Source organism: Balaenoptera musculus, chromosome 3, assembly GCF_009873245.2.
Source record: "Balaenoptera musculus isolate JJ_BM4_2016_0621 chromosome 3, mBalMus1.pri.v3, whole genome shotgun sequence".
Classification (NCBI taxonomy): Eukaryota; Metazoa; Chordata; class Mammalia; order Artiodactyla; family Balaenopteridae; genus Balaenoptera; species Balaenoptera musculus.
Window position 1 is genome coordinate 71,579,294 of NC_045787.1, and position 19,435 is coordinate 71,598,728.

Genomic DNA, 19,435 nt, shown 5'->3' on the forward strand with positions numbered 1-19,435 from the left:
GTAAGTAGAGAAGGACTGAATATTTAGAAGAGAAGGGATAATTAATAGTGGGACAGTGGCCTGGAAGCCAGGAAGAGATGGGATCCAAAAAAGAAAGATTATGGTTTCTAATTCAGAGTTATCTCATTATAGTTTGGGCTCTGCATGTGTTTTGTGGAAGTGCTTGTGGGAATATGTGTTGGAGGTTCTTAAATGTCAGCAGGCATTGTTTATTCTTCATTCACCATCTTCCGGAATTACGGTAGGGGAGGATTTGACCATGTGGTCAACTTCAGTGCAAAACATTCAGACTCTTAATGCAAAAGCTGTAGTGTGCCTTTAAAAGGTGGCAAAGCAGGAATCTAAAATATTGGATTTCTAGGAAAGGATATCACCAATGGATAGTACATAAAAGGCACTGACATTATGACTTCATCAACTGGTAATCTAAAAATGATCAATAATTTACAAGGAGCCTAGGTTTCAACTTTGACATTTGTTCTTGGTGCATCATGTTCACACCATTAACTAAAGTTTAAAAAGAACTAACTTTCTATGGGAAACTGTCATGATAATAGAACACACAAGGTGTTTTAAAGGTATTCTTCATTAGGCAGGAATTTTTTGTTTCTGTCTTTGTTTAATTGTAGCACAGAATTTTAGGACATGTACCTGTTATAGCAGGCTGATAAAACTTGATAGCTACTTGTAGTAGGTGAATCTGCTTTGACATTCTTAAAATATACAACATGTAAAGTTAGAAATCATTGGATGGGGATAGTTTCAAATTAATAGTGTAAGTTTTAAAAACCTATCATTTAGCATGTTTCCATAAAAGGTGTTTATTATTTCTAAATTTCTCTGTTATATTTTCATCATCTTTATGAAAGCTGATAAAAATCATACTGAACATATTTCCTTTTAAAGTATAAATTCAGTATTTATTTATAAATATACCCTGGAAAAGTCTTTGTGGGTTTAGAGCACGGTATTAACAATTTTTCTTGTCTTTTGGGTGTTGATATTTTTAGTTACAATCTATTTTGAAGTTCTCTAGTTTGTCTCTTCTCTCTCTTTCTCATACGCATGCACTTGCCATGGAAGCATTTTCACTTCTAGTAACAAACTCACTAGTTTCACTATTTAAACAATAAACAGAATAGATAAAGTTTGGAGAGGATTTTACACAAGCAAATCACGATTTATGTTTTTCAGGGGGAATGGATGTTAAGTTTTCTATATTTCAAAGTTTTTTGGATGCATCGGCTTCTGGCTGGTGTTTCTTTACTTTGGAAGATTCAGTATATGGTATAATGTTAAGAAAATTGTCTTCTACTGTTTACCGATGGCAAGGGATTTTTGTTCCACTTGAGGTAAACCACTTATTTTATGGTACACAGACTATAATGTACATATAGATTTTGGATGCCCCGTGAATTACTGTTATTCCTTGTTTCCTAGGATTTACATATAGAAAATCCTAAAACTTGTGAGGCCTTTAATATGGGTCTTTCCCCCTACTTTGTGATTACTCATGAAGAAAGAAATGAAGAAAAACCTTCTGTTAACAGTGTGTATACATTCACATCTGGATTCAAATTATTCCTGGTAAAAAACCACTTCACTTTTTTTTATAGATTGCTTTATTTAAAAGAAAAATCAGATTCGTGAGATTGAGCTAAATAGAAGATAGTGTATGTTCTATGTTAATGTGATAAGGGGTTTTTGGCAAATTGATACACGTTTTAGCAAGGTGTCTTAATCCAGGGATATTTTGGTCTTTCTTGAAATGACATCTGGATATGCATACCTAGGGATCAGAATGATTTCTCCAGTTTTGAACTTCAAATATTTACTCAGACTATTACTGTAATTCAGAGCTTTTCTTAGTTAAATTTTCCTTTAAATTTTTATTCTCACTGTTCTGTCTTCCTTGCAGGTACAAACAATCACTATTTCAGAAAGTTCTCAAGTAAGATATTTTACTTCAGACAGTCAAGATTATGTAATTGTTGCAAGTCAAAGTGATGATTCTGAATTAACTCAGGTTTGATTCTTTTAAAATGAATTTTTTTAATACCATAATTGAAACACATCAAAGATGTAGTCTGTAGGTTTAGTATAAAAGAAAACTGTAATTTGATTATGGTAAAGTAGTAAAAAGAATATAGATATTGATTAGTCATAGTTAATTTTTAAATGATAGAGTTTTGAATATTATGTTGTCTTCAAGAACCAGAGCAAGTGTAATAATAAGCATGAACATTTAATTAGAATTTAATTGCATCGGAAAACATGGAGAAAAATCACACAACTGGATAGATGGTATCACTAAAAATTCATGATTAACATTGCCAGATGGACACACAACGTCACTCCAGAAATCCCGTATTTCTCTAGTAAACTATATCACAGTGTCTTAATAATATTTATTTGATAATTTTCGTCACTCCTCAGATTCCCATACCTGCTTCTCATCTCTTCACTTTCAGCTCATGACTTTGTTGAAATGAAAGCTACCAGAAAGGAGATTACTCATCTTCCCAACACCAAATTCAGAAACTGTCTTGTAAACCAGTCTTATTCCTGCCTCCTGTTACAATGGCAGAAGTGTTTTCTTCTATAAAAGACAGGCGCCTCACATAGGCTCCCCTCTTGCCTTCATAAGGGTCAGTTATTCCCTCTAGTGCCAGCGTAACTGGCATCTCTCTCTCTCTGTAGGATTATTACATTCAGCATAAATGCAGGATTTCCAAGCTTAAAAAGTGATTTCTCTTCTGATCTTATCCCCCTGTACTTCCTGCTTCATTTCTTTTCTCCCCTCTCTATTGATACCTTGAAAGAATTATCTACTTGCTTTGCAAACTTCTTCATGGTCACCAGTGACACCTGGGTTGCAAATACAGTGGGTGTTTTTTTCTGTCATTATTTTGCATTGCTTCCCATCTGCACTTGACCGTCGTCTCATCCTCAAATTTAAACCATCTCTTCTCTTGATTTTTGAACTACCACACAGATTTTCATTCTGTCTTTCTGTGTCTGCTTCTCAGTCTCCAATGCCACTTCCTTCTCCCTTTTCTGAACTTAGATATCTTGAAGTTTTTCAGGTTCAGTTTTGGTTCACATTTCTTTTTTCTTTCTCTTCACTCACTCTGAGTACTTTTTATCAATCCTATGGCTTTAAATATCAACTATAGGCTGTCTTCCAAATTTATCAGTAGCCTTTCCTGTGTATTCTAGATTTCGTGTCTAACTGCCTGTTGGCGTGTACACTTAAATATATTCTAGGTATCTAAGATTTAACATATCTCGAACTAAACTGTAGATTTTCTCTATGAAACTTGTTTCAAGTGTTTGCTTTCATCTCGGGAAATAGTAACCTCATAAATGCAGTTGCTCAAGATAGAGTGCTGGGTTATATCTTTTTTAAAAAATATTTATTTATTTTTGGCTGCATTGGGTCTTTGTTGCTGCGCACAGGCTTTCTCTAGTTGAGGTGAGCGGGGGCTACTCTTTGTTGTGGTGCACGGGCTTCTCATTGCAGTGGCTTCTCTTGTCGTGGAGCATGGGCTATGGGCGTGCAGGCTTCAGTAGTTGCAGCTTGCGCGCTCAGTAGCTGTGGCTTGCAGGCTCTAGAGCGCAGGCTCAGTAGTTGCGGCTACTAAGCATGGGCTTAGTTGCTCCGCAGCATGTGGGATCTTCCTGGACTAAGGATCGAACCCGTGTCCCCTGTATTGGCAGGAGGATTCTTAACCCCTGTGCCACCAGGGAAGTCCATATCTTTCTTGATTTCTGCTGATTATTCATTCCCATCTAATTTATTATTACGTGTTTTTGATTATATCTCCTGATACTATTTTGAGTACGGATGTTTCTTTCCATCTCTGCTGCTTCTTCCCTAATCCAGGTCCCCATCACTTCTCACCGTGCTAGTAGAATAGCCTCCTAGCTGGTCTCCAAACTTCTCTGATCTCCTCAGATCCATGTTTCAAGTAGCTGGAGTAGTCTTTTAAAAATATTAATTCATGTTGCTCCTCATTTTAAAATTATTCAATGATTTCCAATTATGTTTGGAATAACTTCTAAGTTAATTAATATGGACTGTAAATAGGATAACCATATGTTCTTATTTGCCCAGCGCAGTGCTGGGTTGTGCCTATTGTCCTACAATGATTAAGATTGTCTCTTTCACTCTCTAAAGCATCCCTGTGTTAAATTATATGGGCACCTTAACAAAAGGTACCTCGTGATCGTACCTCTCCAGTATTATCTTCATTCCCCCAGTGCTGTCAACTGCATTCCAGCTGCACCAGTCTTCATTCAGGTTATGGCAAGCTTTTTCTGCCTTAGAAACTTTGTCATGTCATTCTTTCTAATTTTATTTCCTAGGACATTCATAATTCTCTATCATACCTTCCTAATTGTTATGTTGAGTACTTGTCTCAGTTTAGTAGTCATACATTTATTTAATGATTGATGTATTTATTGTTTGCCTTTCCCTAGTAGTTAATAAGATCCATAAAGGAAGAAGTGATTCTGTCCATAACTTCTTGCATAATGCTTGGTTTATATAAGATTCCCAGTTGTTACTGAATAAATATAATTCTTTGTGAAATTGACCAGATGGCATAAGAAATCAGGTAGATTCAGGGTTTTCTTTCAGTTTAAAATACATGAACACTCACCTGAAACCTTGTATGCAGTGCCACCTTCAGGACTAAAAAGTTTAGGTGTTTTTCTTTATATTCTATTGCTTGAGCAGTGGGTAATGACAATACAGCATTAGAAAGTTTCTCATCTCGCTCTGAATTTTTCATATTTAAATAAATTTTCTCCTATTTTTGGCTTCCCCTTCTCTTGCTGTCACCCACCCCTGCCCAGATGTATATTTGAAATTGATTTATTTTCAGATAACTTCTCTTTCATTCTGTGTGTGTGTACTCAGGCACACACACATACACACACAGATAAAAAGAGGGAGAGAGCAATGAGAGAGGATCAGTTTTGATATTTTCTCACTTATGAAAGTATCTTCCTAACTAAATTAAGGGGTCTAGGAGAGTAAACATGTGATATTGGCTAAATTCTCACGAGTGCTGAATTCCTAGTCATGAGTGTTTCGTACTTGAACATTCCCTGCAGGTCTTCAGATGGAACGGAGGAAGCTTTGCGTCGCATCAGACACTCCCTGTCCGAGGTGTGCTGAGCATGACCTCATTCACCAGAGGAGGTGCTATGTTCTTAGCCATTTCCCAGGCTAATGCCAGGTCAAACTCCCTTTTACTCAGGTGGTCTGGAAATGAGTTTATTAACTTTCAAGAAGTTCCCATCAGTGGAACAACACAAGTTGAAGCCTTGACTTCAGGCGATGATATTTACTTAATTTTTGCCAAAACTGTCTTTCCAGGTAAGACGATTTAGTGTTTGCAATGCATACATAGTTGTTATCGAAATTATCTTCCATTCATTTTATGTTCATATGAAAATGCTCTTGTAATAATTTTTTAGCTAATCCATAGTATGTTTCTTTAGCTAATCCATAGTATGTTTCTTAATTTTTTAGCTAATCCATAGTATGTTTCTTGATGTTTCATAGTATGTTCATATGAAAATGCTCTTGTAATAATTTTTTAGCTAATCCATAGTATGTTTCTTGATGGATCTAAGTATTGATTGTCAGCTAACAAATGGATTTTGGGAAAAAAGAAAAACATTTTAAGTGTTATGTCCATAACCTGTGGGTGTTCTAAACCACTATTTTAAAGATATTAAAATAAAATTGGGGATGGGTGGGTAAAGTAGAAAGAATTATGAAGATTTTACACCCAAGGTACAAACAGGTAACTTTTTATATGGCTATACTTGGGATGCCGTGCATAATCTGCAGTGGTAATAAATAGTGCCAAGCAACTTTCGATAAGACCATTTAAAAATGTTCTCTGAATACAAATATGCTTTTTTCTGCTTAGTAGGACTTTCATAGGTAAAATTTCAACATTCCTGAAAAATAAAACATTTGTTACTATTCTTTTTTTTGATACCAGATCATGATTAATGGCTAAAGCATGTATCAATATATACTTCATGTGGTAAATGCAAGAAGACTTTTAAAGTGTTTCCTACTAAATTGTATTTTTGTTTAATTGAATGAATTCTGAGAAATGTCCTAAATTTGTTTCTTTAATTAAGTTTAATATTTTTATTATAGTTTTATTGTGGAATTTTGTCATTTTTTTCTGTAACTTGTGCCTTCAGATTTGCTTTTTATTCTGTTATTGTAGGAGATCAGAACTCAATTGAAATTTTCATCTGGGAGGGAGGACAGTCTTCTTTCAGATATTTTCAATCCCTGGATTTTGCTACTGTTAACAAGATCCACTCCTTCACACCAGCCTCAGGAATAGGTAAGGGCATTTTTTAAAAAATTTTTATTTATTTATTTTTGGCTGTGTTGGGTCTTCATTGCTGTGCACAGGCTTTCTCTAGTTGCGGCGAGCGGGGGCTACTCTTCGTTGCGGTGCGCGGGCTTCTCATTGCGGTGGCTTCTCTTGTTGTGGAGCATGGGCTCTACGCATGCAGGCTTCAGCAGTTGTGGCACGTGGGCTCAGTGGGCGCACGGGCTTAGTTGCTCCGCGGCATGTGGGATCTTCCCGGACCAGGGCTCGAACCCGTGTTCCCTGCATTGGCAGGCGGATTCTTAACCACTGCGCCACCAGAGAAGCCCCCATACGTTTTAATTTTAAAAACAAAAACTTTTGTGAGAAGGGTTTTCATTACTTTTTTGTTTTTGCAGATCTCTTTAATGTCTGGTTTAATAGTTAGATTCTCATGTTTGCATCTGTAATTCAGCCTTTTTCAATAATATCAGTCATCTGGCCTCTGGAAGATCCCAGTGTGCACTCATGAGAGAATGAGAGTGAAGTAGACAAACAGCATCTTAGTATTATTAGGGAAATAGTTTTGACCTCACAGAACTTCTTGGAGGGTCTCAAGGACTCTTAAGGGTCCTTGGACTCACTCTGAGCATTACTGAGGTAGAGAAATCCTTGAAGGCATTTCAAAGGCAGGTGACGATCCAAGGCGTGTTTTTCAACTCCACCTAGCTTCAGTGTGTAGAACATGCTGGGTGCAGTTTGCAGCTGTCCGGGCAAGAGTAATGGAGAAGGCTTTGTGGGTCGTTAGAGGTGAGGGACTGAAATCAGGAGGACGTTAGTAAGAGGACATGTTGATGCATGGGGGTGGTTCAATTCACAAAAGTTAAAAATCTACAGAGGAAATGCTGTTGAGAAGAGTAGAGGATTTCACACAAATACAGGAATCTATTCTTGGGTTTTTCTCTTAGGTGCCGCACTGCTGCTTTCTCTATCAGGTGTTATAAACTTTAGGCACTGTCACCTTCAGTCACCTCAACTGCTGACCAGGACTCAGAGGCTATTTACCTCATTTTTCATAGTAGATTGTTTACCTCATTGTACTTTGCTTCCATGTGTCCTACTCCCCCCTCCTCAGCCCTGCGTCCTCCCAGATGTCCATGCCACGTGCTCCCCTCGCTCTGGACTCTTACATCATTTTCCAGCCTCCCCCCCAGGTTGACTCTGCTGACAGTCCTGTGTCTGTCTCTGCTCTGCTCATCCTCTTCTTAAATAACTTCCCTTTACATTGTCAGCCTCTGACAGGCCATATAAATCTGTGATGTTATCCTGTGATTTCCAACTGTGTGACTTTCTTATCATTCACTCAACAATTGATTTACTGAATAAATTATGTATCCTTCATCATGTATGTGTTTAGTTTTTGTTTACTTGTCCTTTAATTTTGTGCCTTTATCATTTTTGCTTTCCTTATACCTCAAGTTTTCTAGTGGACTATCTACATCTACTTGAGTCACTTATTATGATTCAAAATAGTTGCTTAATGAATGTTTTTAAGGGTGAAGAGTGCTGCCTGAATGGGCCATTAATTGAAGTTACAGAATTCTCTTTAAAGGCTTAAAAAAATAGAATAGGCACTCTTTCTAAAAGAATTTGTGAAAAATTCTGCCAAAGGCTTGTTCTCTTTATTTCTTTTGTTTCTGTGACTTGAGGATGTAGAAGTATGAAAAGATTATAGGTAATTATTTAGAATGGCTTATTATAGATCCCCTGAAAGCTGAAATTATGCATTAAATAATATTCAAGGACTTTCTTATTTTGAATGTGTCAAATATTTTATTAAATGTATTAGATTGGAGACATGACTGTGAGGATTACATATTTATTCTGGTTAATGGCTTGACAGAGATTATTGGGTAGTGACTGAATTCTTTAAATGGCAGAGGAAGAATGAATATGACAGAGACTGCAAAGACATATAAACGTAGCCTCCCCTTCTCCCTTTTCTCCTTCATTATTTAATAGATATTTCTTAGTGCCAGTTATGTGCCCAGCACAGTGGTAGACCCCAAGGAGACAAGGGTAAGCAAAATCAGGTATAGTCCTTGCCCTGAAGAAGTTTAACATCTAATAGAGAAGAAGACCATTATATATAATCACACAAGTAAGTTTTTAGGTACAGACAGATAACTGCTATGAAAGAATAAAGTACTTGCATAACACAAAATGGAGAGGAGATGAATGACCTGGTCTAAGGGATGCCCAGAAAGCTTTCTTAAGGAAGAAACATTTAATTGTGAACTATAGGATGAATAAGAGTTAATGAGGCAAAGATTTGAGCATGAGGCAGCCTCTAGGCAAACGGAGCAGCAGGGGTAAAGAGGTCAGCGTGTGGCAAAGGACCAGGAGGAGGCCAATGTGGCAGTGAGGGGAGAGTGGTCCAGGGTATAACTGAAGATGTAATCAGATAGGCCAGATAGGGACTTAAAGGGCTATTGTCTTTATCCTGTAGGTATTAGGGTGCCTTTTATGAGAACATAATGAGGAGATGAAAAAGAGAAGCGTTCAGAGAGAGAAAGAGAGAGGGAGACAGACACAGAGACAGATATTGTGTGTGTGTGTGTGTGTTTTAAAAATGGAATGTTGACTACCAATGGGAGAAAAGCTTAGAGGCTGGTAAGAGAATATGTCTGTAGACAAGCTGGAGGCTCTTATCACAGTTCAGACTGAAGATCTTGAATGCTGGAGCTTGGAAAGTGGTAGGTGATACAGGTGCAAAATCAGAGAAGTAGATTAATTCAGAAGCTGTCTCTCAAGTAAAATCCTGGGAGTTGATGATAGATTCCATATGGGAGTAGGTAAGAGAGTGAATATCAAGGATGAGCCCTAATTTCTGCAACTAATGGAAGAGAGGTAGTCCCTTAACTATTATGGTGATCCCTGGGAGGAAACCAGGCTTTTGGGGGCAGAGATAATGAGTTTTGTTGGGATAATTTGAAATGCCTTTGAGTCTTGATATTTAGATACCAATAAGTGTTACTGGTTGGAGCTTAGCAGAGAAACCTAGACCGCAGCTACAGATTTTATACGTACAGAGGGTCATTTTACTACAGACAGGGGTGAAATTGTCTAGAAAGAGACTGTGTAGTATGTATGAGAGAAGGGGGCCTTGAACCAAGTTTTGCTGAATTCCACTTTTTAAAGAGAATATATGACAAAGGAGTCAGGAAAGATGGAAATCTGTAGCTAACACATGCTGAATGTTTATTATGTCCAAGGTCCTATTCTAGTCCTTTACTTTATCTCCTTTAATCCTCAAAGCTCTGTACGTTGCTGGAAAAATTCACCCCTCCCTCCCTAGTCCCTGAGCACTCTAAGTTTCATCAAAACGATTACCTTTGGAAATCATGGCCTTTGGAGATTATTTGTATTAATTCATCACTCTCTTCATCCCTGTTTAATCATCCTACGAAGACCAGGCCCCCTGGGGATAAAGAGACACTCTTCCCCATGTGGTCTATGCATGCTCTAGACCATATGAGCCCTAATTTCCAGACCAGATGCTCAATTCACACCTCCCCCAACTCCCCTTCCGTAGTGCCCTGTGTATTGTATCTCGAACGTTTGTCAGAATCTTCCCTTCGTCTCAGGGCTCTGGAACTCAGCGCTCTCCTGAGGACACTGCCTCTCATGCAGCCCTCTCTGGCTACTCTGTCTCTTACTGGTTCCTCTTTATATTTCCAGATCTCTAAATGTTAGGAATGCTCACTCTTGCATTTAGTCATGGAACTTTTCTTTGTCTACACTTACTTTTTAAATAATCTTATCCAGTTTCCTTCCTTTGGGATATTTTTTCTTTTTTCTTTTTTTTTTAAATAGTTTGCTGTATGGAAGAGAATTCTGTAATCAGTACTAGTTAAAAATCCTGTTCCCCAGAGTAGATAGAGATTTAGGGAGTTTTTTTTTTCCCCCTTATAAATTCTCTGTCTGATATTATCTTGAACAAATATGAATGTCTGTTTTCTGAGAAAGTACTCTCTGCACACATATATGTAGATTTGAGTCCCTACATGTCCTGCTTTGAATGTCTGATTATCTATTTGCTGCCTTGTCATTCTAATCAGATTGCGAGGAATTGAATAGGGTGTATCTCCAAGGGTTAAGATAAATAATCAGTTATGTTCAGGACACTTTAGTTTATGATTTTGGTTGGACTATAGAATCACTTAAACTTGAGACATGTGATTCATCTGAGGGGTTTGCTCTTTACTGAATGTATATAACTTTATAAAACTTCATGAAAAATGTTTGGTCAGTTTTAAAATGCAAGTTTATTAATAACAATCTTCTTTGATCTTTATTATATAATATTTACTAAACTGAAATATTACTTAAATTAATTACCATAAATAAACATTATCAATAGTTTTCGATATTTAAGAGTAAGGATATGGGATTTTCCATTTCAACCTATTGGCTAAAATTTTAGAAGAGACTCATGGTTTCTGGTTCTACATGTTATTTTAATGCCCAGTAAAACTTATTTGATATCTTCAGATTCCAGTGTGTTTTTCCAAGTACTGGAATTTGTACGTTTCTCCATGATTTCCTACTTTTCTTCCCAGTTTTAAGTCTGAAGATTGCTTAATGGTATACACAGAGTAGTAAGCCCCCTTCCCCTCCTAATTTCTGCAGATATAAATATATGCCATTGCTTTGAACTATTAAGAGTATGCTTTCCTACTAACATTTCAGAAAGCATTGGCAGAATATACTCTAAGATCATAAATTTGTTAATATCCTTTGGACACCTTTAAGAATTTATCAGGTGAAAATAAATAAAATGATGAATGCTGTCTCTAATTAATATTCACAAGTTAAATAGAATACAAAAATAAACATCCAATGTAGGGGAATAATTAAATATATTTTAAAGATCAACTCTGTAGATTAGTATCAGTATATTAAAATTATAAATCTGAATGCTATATAGCAAAATATAAAGCTATATATATATATAATGTATACTATAAATATAACATTAAGCTTTTTTTGTTTTGTTTTGTTTTTGTTTTTTTTTATGTTTTTTTTTAAACATCTTTATTGGAGTATAATTGCTTTACAATGGTGTGTTAGTTTCTGCTTTATAACAAAGTGAATCAGTTATACATATACTTATGTTCCCATATCTCTTCCCTCTTGCATCTCCCTCCCTCCCACCCTCCCTATCCCACCCCTCTAGGTGGTCACAAAGCACCGAGCTGATCTCCCTGTGCTATGCGGTTGCTTCCCACTAGCTAGCTATTTTACATTCGGTAGTGTATATATATCTATGCCACTCTCTCGCATTAAGCTTTTTAATTAAGATTTTTTGTATTTAGACTGTGTCGATTATGAATTCATATGAATGGTGACTGGAAAGGAAAATATAAAAATGAAACATTTAGTGGTGGGATTATGAGTCTTTTTCACTTTAAAAATATCCTACCGGGCTTCCCTGGTGGCGCAGTGGTTGAGAATCTGCCTGCCAATGCAGGGGACACGGGTTCGAGCCCTGGTCTGGGAAGATCCCACATGCCGCGGAGCAGCTAGGCCTGTGAGCCACAACCACTGAGCCTGCGCATCTGGAGCCTGTGCTCCGCAACAAGAGAGGCCGCCACAGTGAGAGGCCCACGCACTGCGATGAAGAGTGGCCCCCGCTCGCCGCAACTAGAGAAAGCCCTCACACAGAAACGAAGACCCAACACAGCCAAAAATAAATAAATAAATAAAATTAAGAAGAATGCAGCCTATCAGCCAAAAGCTGTTAAAAAAAAAAATATCCTACCATGCTATCCAATAAATAAATATTAAGATGAATACAAAAGAGTTCAAAATTCATTTGGGTTTTATCATCCAGTGATTTTTTTTTTTTTTTTTTAAGTGGATTGTGGGTACACTGTCAGGCTGACTTGCACCTTCCACAGTATTTAAAAATTATTATTTATATCTAGTTATTTCAGAAATTGAATCATATTTAGTTACTGCAGCAATCACAATGGAACTTTGAGAGGTGGGAGAGGGAGGGTTTTGCGGGGGGCGGGGAGCTGGTGAGGTGACATTCACTTTTCATTCTCGCTGCCTTTTCTCTCCTTCCTCTAGTCCACATACTTCTTGTTGGCCAAGCTGTGTCTGCTCTTTACTGCTGGAATTCAGAGCTGAATCAATTCTCTTTTCTTCTGGAAGCGCCATCTGCTCACGATGCAGCCTCTGTTACAGTAAAGTCCCTTAATGCAAGCAAGCATTTAATTGCTCTTGTGGGAGCCTTCCACTCACACACATATGAACTGGCCTATGTCTCGAGCCAGTCTGACTTCATTCCTAGGTAGGTTCAACATTTTATGCTGAATGTCTTTGTCTCACCATAATTTTATATGGTACCTACCTTCTAAGTCTTTATCTAGTGATGGAAGAATATACAAAATATAAGAGCTATGAATAAGCCAGCAGTTTGGTTATTATCCATATTTCTAATATCTATTCTACCAAGTTAATTAGTCGTATATGAACATTTTGGATTAAAATTTTACTTATGAAATGTGATTTCTGCAAACTTCTAATACTAATCAGTATTGTGAGAATTTTATGATTAATCTACCATTTATATGTCTTTAATTTGTTGTAGTTGACTTATTTTATATATACTTCTTATGCTAGTTCAGGTGAATTGATATTTGAGCCTGGAGACAAAGAAGCTATAATAGCGGTAAATATCCTTGATGATACAGTTCCGGAGGAAGATGAATACTTCAGAGTTCAGCTTAAAAATCCCAAAGGAGGAGCAGAGATTGGTATTAATGGTTATGTAAAAATAACTATTCTGTCTAATGATGATGCCTATGGAGTTGTTGGATTTGCTCAGGTAAAAATTCCACACTTAGACGTCAAATGATCTATTCATTGTATTTATTTATTAGTTTCTATCAGCACTCAGTGAGTCATACTTTGAGTGTCTTAAGCCTCTCTTCTTTTCCTTTCCCTGCTTCATCCCCAACTCTGCATTATAAGGTGAATTCTACTGATGATTGAAATTTACAGACTTGCACAATGGACCCTTGAGTCAACTTGTCTTAACATTTTTTTTGGTACTGATTCCTTTCCTAAGATTAAATTTGAAATGTTACCAGTTGGCCTTGGTCCAGGAGTTTGGCTCTGCTCTTACTCTTGTTTCCAGAGGGTAATGGTGAAGCAGATTCCAAATACACACTATACACTGTGTCTTGTCACACACATCACCTACAAATACATTACTGTCCTTTTACGCCTTTGTTACTTCTGTGTATTAAGAGAAAGAGAGAGAAGGATGTTTGTAACTGTATGTGCAGTGTACACATGGAGATGCTTTCTCCTGAGGAAAGAGAGCTATCCAGTTATTCCAGTTTGACTTCCATACCCAGACTTCATATTCCTTTACCAATGAGCAAAAGGACAACCTTCATATTGCATCATTTAGTCCTATTTGCAAAATGTATCACGATTTCTTAGTTAGAGTTACAGCTGCAGGTATCTTGTGTTTTTCTCCGAAATATTCTGCAAATAAGGAAAACTGAACTGAAACTGACTTAAAACACCTAGGGCGTGTCCACAGAGAAGGTGGGCTTGGGGTTGACTGGATACTCTGCTGTGTCACTATGGCTCAGATTCTTTTCATCTGTCTATTTTGCCAGCAGAAAGCTAACCTTTCGTTTTGTTGTTTGAAAGCTGATGCTATCATTAGGGCTACTGCTTTCTTGTTCATGTCCATTTGCAGAGAGAGAGATGCTTTATGTGGCTCTCTGTGTAAGGAAGAAGTTTCCCAAAAGCCTCTTCTTATGTCTCATTGGCCGGAACTGGGTAACAAGCCCACTTACTCAGTCATTTATTCATTCATGTAGCAGGTATTTAATAAACACCTTCCATGTACCAGATGCTGTTTCAGATACTAGAGATATGTTAGAAAATAAAACAGTAAAAATCTCCGTCCTCCTGGTCCTTAAATTCTAGAGAGGACAAGGGGAGACAGACAATAAGCGAAGACAAAAGAAACATCTGTACCATAGCTGATGTTAATAAGTGCCATGGAGAAACATTAGACAAGGAAGGCAGATGGGGAGTGAGGGAGGAGGTGGAGGTTGTGTGCTGGGAAATCAAAAAAATCAGGGAGGGCTGCGCTGAGCAAGTGACATAGGGCAAAGGCCTGGAGGAGATGAGGGAGGGAGTTCTATGCATATCTCGGGGGAGAACATTCAAGGCAGGGGCACCCATCAGCAAGGGCAGAGGCCCGGACGTGAAGCCTTGCTCCTCTGGCGCAGCGAGAAGGCCACCTGTGGCTGAAGCCAGTTACTAGGGGAGATGAAGGGCCAGGGCCCCGTGTCGGGGTCCCCACCAGCACCCACAGTTGCAGCGACTTGCTAGGACGACTCACAGGATCAGCATTTAGTCTTTCTCATGTCTCTGATTTATTGGAGTGAAAGGTTACAAAGCAAAATCAGCCAAGGGAAAAGGCTCATGGGTGAACTCCAGAGGAAACCAGGTGCCTTCTCTCCCAGTGGAGTCACACAGGACACACATCAATTCCCCCAGCATCAAGTTGAGTTGTGATAACGCGTGTGAGTGTTGCTGACCAGGGAAGCTTATTAGAGACTCAGCGCTCAAGGTTTTAACTGGGGGCTGATCACATAGACACCCTGTACCTGGCATAGAACAAAATTCCAGAGTCCCAGAAGGAAAAGGAGTGTTCAGTATCAACCACATTGTGTGTACAAACAGTTCAGGCACAAGAAGCTGGTTATCAGTTCTGTGGATGGTGAGAACCCTCCCGATATCCAGGTTCCCAGACATCAGCCAAGAAGGAACCCCGTAGACCTTTTGAAGGATAGCGGTCAAGCCTGCTACCTTAACTCTTTCCTGCACGAGCCCCTTAGTATTTTCATGAATTTGGCCTCTGAGGGAAACTGGGAGCTTTTGGAGGACTGGGGTAAAAGAGAAATTTGATCCAACTTGCACTTTTAAAGGACATTCTGTTCATAGAATTGAGACTAGATTGTAAGTGGGCAAGGACAGAAATAGACTAGGAGACTATTGCAGTAATTCAGCAGCAAATGATAGAGCTATGGGGAGCAGGAATGTGCCTTTCACCAAGACACAGCCACTGTAAGAGGAGCAGCTTGGGGGGATAAGATTGGACTTACTAATACCCTGAGTCAATTCCTTGCAAGGATCGTAGGGTCACCCTGTTACCCGCTCTGTCCCGTCTCTGGAGCCAAAGGCAGGTCAGCTTCCTCTGAGGCACCTCTGCCCAATAGAAATATAATATGAGCCCCTGGGTAATTCTGAGTTTTCTAGAAGCCCCATTAAAAAAGTAAAAAGAAACAGGTGAAGTCAGTTTTCATGTTATATTTCATTTAACCCAATATATTTGAAATATTATTGTTTCAACATGTAATCAACGTAAAATTACTTATGAAATACTTCACATCCTTTTTTTCCCATATTTTGTCTTCAAATCCAGTATGCATTTTTACACTTAAAGACTAGCCACATTTCAAGTGCTCAGTAGCCACATGTGGCCAGGAGCTGCTGTGTAGGACAGAGTAGCTCTAAGATGTGAGCTGCGTGGGTAGGATTAGAAAGAAAGAAGACAACTTCTCTCCCCACCAGGTATTCACATGACTTGTTTCCTAACTTTGTTTCCTCTCTGCTGAAATGCCATCTTACAGAAAGGCCTTTTCTTGCTGATAATTGTGACTCCCACCATCATTCTTCATTACACCTTAATCTTCCTTATGGCACTTACAATGGCCTGATTTGTCTATTGCCAGTTTCTTTTCACTAGAATTAAAGAGTATGAGAGCTGGCATACTGCTTTCCTCGCAGCTTTCCCTGAACCAGGCAAGTGCCTGGCACTCTGTAGGTGCTTCCTGTGAGCCTGTCATTATGCAGGGGAGGAAACAGAAGACTCACGGGGCCTTCTCAGGATCTCATACAACTATGGAGGGCAGAGCTGGGGCTCCTGGGGCAGAACCCAAATGCTGTGCAGCTCAGCCTCATCTTCTCACCAGAAGCTGTGCTGCAGATGGGGAGTACATTCTGTTCCTCAGCTGTTTAAGCACAGATCGTGCTTTATGAAGCCTGTTTCACAACTGTTGTAGACACACGAAGTCACCGTGGTCTGATCCTTGCCAATAGATAGTATCCTAGGTTTCTTCAATCCACTTAGGAAAATTCCTCAGTACAGGCCTCTTGTGTCTGGACAGCCTGGTTCCAAGATGAGACTTAGTAGATGTTGAGAATTTCTTGAATATTTTCTGGCTGTATTAATCCTCATTTTACTAATCCTTGTTAACAGATGGCATGAAGCCTGAGAGAGGCTTCTCTTTTTAAAAAGCATTTTCTTTCTTTTTTTTAAAAGGCATTGTCTTTTGTGAACAAATTATATGCATATTTTAAAATCAAAGCATTTTCTGTTGGAATGTGTGATTGCCTTGAGCAAGATTTTACTACTATGTAACATCTGTAACAATGTGTTAAAATGCTGTGTAAAACACTATAGGATTGGATATCTACTCAAATTAGCATTCTAACTGGAAGCTTACATAAGCTTAAATGAAATTTCTTTATTTCATTTAAGAAATTAATGGGGGAGTCTTTTTTTAGATTAAGTAAAAGTAAATAAAAAGACGAGAAAAATCTTACTGGAAAGATTTTTAAAAATCTTTGTACTCTGTGTTCTTGCTGTATTGCCTATGGAGAAACAAAGGTTATTGTAAGAAGGGATTTTTTGGAGTATTAATTTTGAGGAAGCGTTCATTAAATGGCTGGCAAGAGAAGTTGCAGGCCTTGGGCAAAGAATGTTATAGTCACACAGAGGCAGAAATCAGTTTGGAACAAAGGAAAGAGGCTCAGAAGTATAGGTGAGAAGAAGAAGAGAGTAAGAGATTCTTACATGAGGGAAAAGGATCGTTCTGGCAGGAAAAACAGTGGTAAAGACCATGAGCTAAGAATGAAACATCATCCGTGGAAACATCACAGCCTATAGAAACGTTTCAGAGGATATGAATTTAAGGATAAGAGACTTTTGTAAATGATCAGAAAGAGCTCACTGCTTCTCATGATGTCCTTACATTTGGATGGGTCCTTGGGGACCACGTAGGCCAAACACTTATTTTACAAACAGGAAACAAAGACCTAGAGGGATTGCCAGAGCTTAACATAGGGGAGGAAGAAGATTTCTCTCTTCTCCTGACTCTCTCTATGACACTTCTGTTGTATAAGCTATTTACATGCTATGTATACTCCTTTTAAAAATGTGTATGCTTTCTGAGTATAAAAATAGTATGTTTATTGAAGAAAATTTGAAAAATATAGAACCTGGAAAAAAATCCTATAAAAATTAACCTTTTCATTTACTTTAACTTAGTCTTTTACTTATTCAGACATGCATGTTTTAAAGTAAAATCTTGGTCATCCTATATTACTGTTTTTTAAATATTGTTTTTTACATAATATGTCATGTTGCTTAGTACTGTGAAGTTTGCAAATGCATGATAGCATGACCTAAAAGTCTGCTTAGATGATTTCAAATAACCCCTTATGACTTCCTGTGTATTTTTCAGAATTCATTATATAAACAGGTGGAGGAAATGGAGCAAGATAGCCTAGTAACCTTGAACGTTGAACGCTTAAAAGGAACATATGGTCGTATAACTGTAGCGTGGGAAGCTGACAGAAGTATTAGTGATATATTTCCTACCTCAGGAGTGGTATGTAATTTACGAAATTATAGGAGAGTCACTTTTAAATTATGGTTACTATTGATGCATGAGACCAAACCCTGTCTTGTGGGTGAAGTGTTTGAGTTTGACCATGTCAGCATTGGATTCCTCCTAATCACCATAGAGAGGGATACAAGTTAAGGTTAGTTTTATTGTTGTGATTTTTCTTTTTTCCCTATAATACCAAAATTGTCTGTAAAAACATCATCCCTTTTGAGATTCAATACACTGGTTGGCCAAATTATGGATGTATTACACTGTCAGAAAGATAAAACTAATCCAGCTGGGGCTGCAAATGTGGTTTCGAGATTTGGGTAGAATAGAAGCAGTAAATAGGGAACAAGTCCAGTGAAATAACCAGAAGTATGGAAAAGTAGACCAGAGTTGCTGAGTGATGTAGGTTGAGTTTCCTATAAATAGACTCTGAGATTGAGAGTTGTGGGCCAAAAGTTCATTGGGAAGAGCACGTATAAGGAAGTGAGGAAGGCAGTCATGTGCAGAGGGAGAAGTTGATCCACAGGGACAGTTGTCCCTGAGGTTGAGTTTATGAGGGAGTTTTGGAGCTGAGCTTGTCCTTTGGAGTTGTTTCCAGTTGGGGCGAGAGGATATAATGTTGCATCCTGTTTTAGCTGTCCTTGACCTCTGGTCACCTTTTGGTTGAGGCATAACCTGGGGTGAAATAGTTTGCTGCAGCTAAGGACAGTTCCCAGTGAGAAATACAGAAGCTGTTATTCCCAGCAGCTGGGGGATGCGTGCATCAGTCCCACGAAGGGATCTGGACAGAGGATCACATTATCTACTGTTGGAGGGTAGAAGACAATTGTAGCACAGGTTCAAGAATGGACTCAGAATGGGCCAGAGAAGTAAATGACTAACAAAGTGAGGATTCAAGGGGACTTTAGTTCCTAACTGGAAGATGGGTTGTTTCCTTGACTTGTCTTGGGTTTCATAGATTAATCTGTATATTTGGCCGAAATGCTTCCCTGAAGAGCACTTTTAAAAGACCCCTCGTGGAATTGTGTCTAAAAAGGACGGGTGTATATTCTGGTTCATCATTTCTTGGTTTCTGTATCATTTGAAAGGTGATTGAAGCTTCAGTGTCTTAAGAATATTATGGCAAATTTTCTTGCAGTGAATATTTACTTTATTCAAGCTACCAAAACTGTAAGTTCTATCTCTCAGATTCTGTGTGTTCTGAATTATAATATGTTTCCCCAATTAATATTTCTTATATAAGCATGATTAAAATTATTTCTAATTTAAATACACAATAGTATCTTAGGTGTGGACTGT

The 19,435-nt window shown here is 38.2% G+C and overlaps 1 protein-coding gene across 1 annotated transcript in view; it reads left to right on the plus strand.

The window, feature by feature from the left end:
* ADGRV1 (adhesion G protein-coupled receptor V1) overlaps positions 1–19,435 on the plus strand; it is a 530,561-nt gene that overhangs the window by 121,184 nt on the left and 389,942 nt on the right. The window contains 8 exon segments of the mRNA XM_036847274.1: positions 1,195–1,352; positions 1,441–1,587; positions 1,919–2,026; positions 5,122–5,386; positions 6,261–6,383; positions 12,492–12,714; positions 13,047–13,251; positions 17,984–18,130. Of these exon segments, the coding sequence (XP_036703169.1) occupies positions 1,195–1,352; positions 1,441–1,587; positions 1,919–2,026; positions 5,122–5,386; positions 6,261–6,383; positions 12,492–12,714; positions 13,047–13,251; positions 17,984–18,130 (1,376 nt within the window).